This window comes from Polyodon spathula, chromosome 1 (genome assembly GCF_017654505.1).
Source record: "Polyodon spathula isolate WHYD16114869_AA chromosome 1, ASM1765450v1, whole genome shotgun sequence".
In the NCBI taxonomy this organism is placed as follows: domain Eukaryota; kingdom Metazoa; phylum Chordata; class Actinopteri; order Acipenseriformes; family Polyodontidae; genus Polyodon; species Polyodon spathula.
Genome location: NC_054534.1, coordinates 73,054,944 through 73,060,824, shown reverse-complemented (window position 1 = coordinate 73,060,824; position 5,881 = coordinate 73,054,944). Strand labels below are relative to the sequence as shown.

Sequence of the window (5,881 nt, the reverse complement as noted above, 5' to 3'; positions counted from 1 at the left end):
GGTTACCTCAAACCCAATGTATCTGTGTTAGTGGCTTAGATGGATGCCTACTTTTACCATTTACATGGAGGAAAACAAGGATTATCTAACCTTTGCTATGCTTTAAAAAAAAAAATCACAATAGAAACTTGGCAATCAAGATACAAATCAAGAAAACATGTACTGCTATAATGGTCTACAGTGCACATTGCAATACAATATTACATTAGATCATATTTTTTTGTCTCTAGACACCAGCCTTTACTTTGAAGCATTTGTGAGAGAAAAGTGACATGCTGAAAACTGTTTCCCACAAGGCTTGCATATGTCTAATGTTAGACGTTAGAATATGTATCATTACTGTTCAATACAGTAATGGTACAAACGCAACTTTATATATGCAGAAATAAGTCATTCCTGTACCTGTAAGTATTGTTTTTATTTAATAATGAGTGACCCAGAAATGCACAGGCCTATTTATTTTATTTATTTAAAAATGTAGGTACATTAAGCACATTCAGATTTACATCTTGTTTTAACTGGCACCCCAGCATCAAACGTTATTTATAAGGTCCTTTTTTTCATGCTGTCTATTTAAAAAGAAAATAATAACTGGTTTATATACATGTATACAAGTGAGTGCAACATATATCTGGTGTATGGTTCATTGTGTTCCCAACATGTAGTAAGTAACTTATAATTAAGGCTTCTGATTTTCAGTGTTTGCCGACAACTTTTCTACTTTCCTTTAAAAATCCAGTTGATACCTGTTAAGCCTTTTGTGTATCTCAGTCACAACTAAGAAACATGCTAATAGTAAAATGTATTTAATTTAAGGGTTATTTTTTATGAAACAACTAAATAGGCTTTTAAATCATTTTATTATCGATTAATTTATTAATGTAAATACAGTCAAATGCTTTATTTTTCATTATAGCTTTAATAATGATTAGTCGCTTATTAACATGTTGCGATCTCGTTTATGTGTTCTGCTTGCTAATCAAAAATAAAGGCTTGGCTAATTTAAAAGCCAATTTATTTGTTTCACAGAAAGAAAAAAAAAATCAATCTTACTATGAACTCGTTTCACAGTTGTGCTTGAGGTGCACAAATGGTTTAACAAGTATCAATTTAATTCTTAAAGGAGAGTAGAAAAGTCAGGGTAAAACACTGAAAATCAGAAGCACTACATATGATGTTGCTCCTGCAATAAAGTATACTTGTTGTATGTATTTTCTGTAAAAAGGCAATGTGGTCTATTTTAATTATCTAAACAGTGGTGGATGGTATTAATCTCTACTAACCCTGATGGTGTTTTCTGCCAGGGGTGATTTATTAACACACTTAACAGCTTTACAACATACAATAAATATACAATGATATAAGAGCTGCAAAAAATTTGGTTTCGAAATTTTAGGGTGGAGGTGTTTAGTTCCCCATTGTTTCGATCATTAAAATAGACCCCAATGGCAGTTTAGTATAATTGTATTTTTTTATTTGAAATCTGTGAAGCTTTGATGAATATTGTAATTTATTTTTACGCTTCATTACAATGCATCCCATTACATTTGAAACAAGGGTTTTGTTAAATTAGTATGTTCTGTTGGGGACAGTGGAGGCCTCTGTATGTACTTTTAGCACCCTTTAGCGTTTTAATACCGTTTACCATGAGTTATTGAGTCAGAATGTCATTATATCTGATGTGTGGGTGAGCTGCAGTTTAGAAAGGAAACAGATATGGTAATGCTATAACCACAATACAGACTCGGATTAAGGCATACACATTAAGTTTATGTGTTTACATAGTATGACCTGTCAGCAGCTTTTTTTAAATTTCTGTACTGTAAAAAAAAAAAAAGGGCAACAGACTTAAAAAAAAATGAAATTTAAAAAATAAATAAATAAATACCTTTAGGTACTTGATTTTACATCATCACTACATTTTTACTAAATATAACACAGGAAATGGCAAGTTTAACTACATTATAAATATCTCTTGTGGAAGTTTATTTTAATTAGTCTGTATGTAGATTTGGGTTTCTTTTTAGCCTTGTTTAATATTTATGTAAAATTGAGTTTTATTTGATTGTGAAAAATTATAGAAATAAAAGAAGAAAAGCAATATTTTTAACATCAAATGTGTGTGTGTTTTTTTTTTTTTTATCTGACCCTTATTAATTAAATGTAGTTGTTTTACAAGTGTGTGTTAGTTCAGTTCATTGGTTTTACTTGTGTGTATGTGTTAGTTCAGTAAAATATGTAGCATTAGGCTTGAACCTAACAATATCACAGCAGGTGTGTGATAAGACTCTGAATGCAAACCCAATCTAAGTGCACAAACAGTGCCACAGTGTGCAGTACTTGGATTGATATTGATGATCACAGTCACTAGAGAACTATGTTGAACAAGTTGAAAGCGTTGATTGTTTTTCTTGTAAAGGAGCCTCAGCAAGACTTACACAATTGCCTGCCAAGACAAATGTTTTTCCAAGAAGTCTTTGTCAGTGTCTCTTCTCTGGGAAAGATTGGTCTAATCGTATTACTAGCTTTCTTTTTATATGTACGTTTTCACTGTATGTGACCCAGTAAACGCAAACAAAGAAAACTGCAACCCATACATTTAATGTATAGGCTGTAATATAGTCTTGGTTCAAGATCAGGTGTGTTTTGTAAATGTAGGTCTCTCAGCAGCAACTAGGAGGGTCGATTCTGGAGTCCCTGTCCAGATTGCCTTTAAGAATCGATTCCTCTTACGCATGGGTTAGAAAATCGACACGTGTTCACTTATTTTCTTTTGATACAGTAAATAATACAGCTTTTTACTTATCATTTGCATGATTTTTTTTCAGAAAAGAAACAATCTTTATTTTGAAGACAAGTAACCATATCAACTTCTTATTCATTCTGTCATGGTTGCACTTTAGTATCAGGAGGAGTGAGATTTGTGTTACTGTGCAGGTACCTGCTTAGAAATCATAAAGTGACTTTCTCTTAATAAGCCCAGGTAGTAAATGCCCTGTTAGTCTGAGGTATATGCTCAAATATGCATCTATATTAAAAACAACTTTAGGTAAGAATGAAAAGGTGCTACCCTAAAATGATGGAATGAAAAAATCAAAGTACCAGAAAGTTTAGCTGTCTTTATTTAAATGCCTCAGTCAGTGATAGATTTCAATAGCTAATGCTTCTAAGATTGCCATTATGAAAGCATCAGAATGTATTGCATCTACTGTTTTACTGTTAAACCTTTTGTAGCTGTTTTGAAATCAACACATTAATGAATGGATGTATTTAATGTCTGTTGATAAATACTTCTTAAATGCAATTATGAGTATGAGAATCAGCACACCCCTACTTTTTATACAGTAAGAAGTATCTAGGTTTTCAATATTATCATGATTTGCCTGTTCACAACTAAATAGAAAAAAAAAAAAAAAATCCCAGAGGAGGTTTCACAGACACAGTTTAACAGAGGATGTTGTTTGTACTTCAGCTCAGTGACACTAAAACATGTTTTCTTAAATGAAGCTGCAACTAATAACACATAACTGCATTATGAAACAGACATAAACCATTCTTACTCATCAACACCAAGCATCAATTACTTCCCATTGTTTAAACTTGTATCAAAGAGTTTCATGCAATTCAAACCATAGAGAGGACCATAATCCCTCAAAATGCAGTCAGACAACAGTTTCATGGCTCCAGCTGAAATCCCCTGGGTTGATGTAGCAGCAGTACCCTCCATAGGGAGTGCTGTCCCTGTGTGTGTAGCCCACAATGCTGTCTCTAGGCAGATATACCACACTGTTATGAGCTGCAGTGTAGGCAATGCTGTCTCTGGGGGCCCACATGCGATCTAGGACATTGTAAGAGGTGACATCCTGGACCCTGGTGAAGACACTGGAAGAATAGCAAGCCTCAAGGTAACGTATCACCTCTTCTTGGTCTACCCTTCGGATCAGACTCCGGGATTCCCCAACAGTGGTTGTTGTGGACACAGAATCCTCCCCTGATCTCAGATGCCTATCTTTGTCTAAGTCATCATAACCCCCTTTCCCAGACTCCAGGCCCCAAGGGACTTCCAGCAACTCCAAACCTTCCTTATTCTTTTCCTTTTTCCCGCGACAACACTGCGAGCAACACAGGCAATTTGTACAACCGTCAGTCTTTCTAGCCAAAATGATTGCGCCAGTTCCGGGCAAGAATAGCGCTAACCCAATGGCGAATAAGGGAATATCTCCCAACATCTCACCCTTCATTCCGGAGACTGTAAACATAAACCCAAAAACCAAGAAGATGCTGCAAAAAGCCACCACCATTCCAGTCCGGGGGTTAATGTCATCCGGTCTCATGATGGCAGCATCTAGACCACGGATAACCTCACTGGGTAATGTTCAGTTTGTTCTGTGAGAAGCTTCCTATGTTTTGATTCTTGAAGGTGTAGTCTGCTTTAAAAAGGCTTCATTCCTCCAGTGCAGAGAATATGCAGGTATATATCATTCAGTTCTGAACTGCATCATTCACATGCTTATACTTACAGTAGGACACTGTTTATTGGAACCATTTCTTTTCACTTACCAGAAATTAAGTCATTTAAGTAATTCAATTTCATTTCTTTCTTGGTTGTCAAGTTTATTTGTTTTCATTACTAAATGCAAAATTCCAAGTGAAGAAAAGGTAGAATAAGATAGTTGTTCAATATTCCAAATACCGCAGCACCTCAAAAGAAGGACGGAAAATGTAACGTCCGAAAGCAATCTTCTTGCTTTACTAGCTTTAGAGGCATTAAAGATGTGTGGAGAGAGAGACAGAAGGGAAGGGGTATACAGACCCTGAAAAAGAGAGTGCCTTTATAGGGCCATGCCACATCCTGGTAAATAAATGCTTAGAAATATGAGATAAGATCAGGAGGTTGCTGGCAGCCAATCAGAAAATTTTACAGTGCATACTGTAGTCTATCACAGAAGATTTAAAAGGCAGTTAATACTCAATTAACTGCATCTCTGCCTTTAGGTGTTAATTAGTAAAAGTATGATGGCTCAAGGCAATCATTTGATCTGTGTGTTTTAAGAGTGCACTGCACCCTAATGATGCATACAAACAGAGAGATGCAACGATTTCCAATATCATATGATTGTTGTTATTAAAAACTATATATTACATTGTAAAATGTTAAATAGTTCATAACTTGCTTGACAATACCACATTATTACATTTTACAATTTTAAACATCTACAAAAGGATTATACAATATTTCAGATTTATACATTGTGTAATGATAGAGATGTGGAAACATAAAAAGGCAGATAAAAAATAAATTGGTGCCAAAATATGAAATGCACATGCCTTGCTGCCATTAGGGGCGATGCTATATAAGAAGAATGAGTATTTATGCAAATGTTAAAAAATGTCTGAAATTACTTTGGGTTAAATATGGTGCAGTGCTACAACAACAACAACAGATGAAACAATAGGTTAGTTTTCAAGATTGCAGAGACCTCTGCCTGTTAATTACATCTTGACATACATTAAATAACCATACACACACACACACATATTGGTTTACTGTAAGTGACTTACATATTGGACGGCCATGTTGTTTCTTGCTGTCCATTGAAAGCTCTTACTGGATTGTAGGTGGTGTTATGTTAGTGTTCTGTCCAAAGAAACAGGACTGGAGTTTCATCAGGAGAATCACTGCTATTCTAAACACTTCCGTCAGTAAATCCAGCAATGAGACAGTGAAATAGAGAAGAGCATTTGCACTGCCCACACCTGCTATATATAGGAAAGAGGACATCTCCAATCACCTACAGCTGGGAATTAAGATTCTGGGAATCAGATTCAAGCCTTGTGGGTTAATGGCTAGCCACAGTGTGCTGTTTATGAGACAATTTAT

General features: G+C 35.1%; 1 protein-coding gene across 1 annotated transcript; it reads right to left on the bottom strand.

Moving 5' to 3' along the window:
* Positions 1 to 3,579: 3,579 nt before the first annotated feature.
* On the bottom strand, positions 3,580 to 4,430 carry LOC121299023 (transmembrane protein 215-like). The gene has a single exon (XM_041226515.1). The coding sequence runs from the start codon at positions 4,332 to 4,334 to the stop codon at positions 3,663 to 3,665; it is 672 nt and encodes a 223-aa protein (XP_041082449.1). The 5' UTR covers positions 4,335 to 4,430; the 3' UTR covers positions 3,580 to 3,662.
* Positions 4,431 to 5,881: the final 1,451 nt, after the last annotated feature.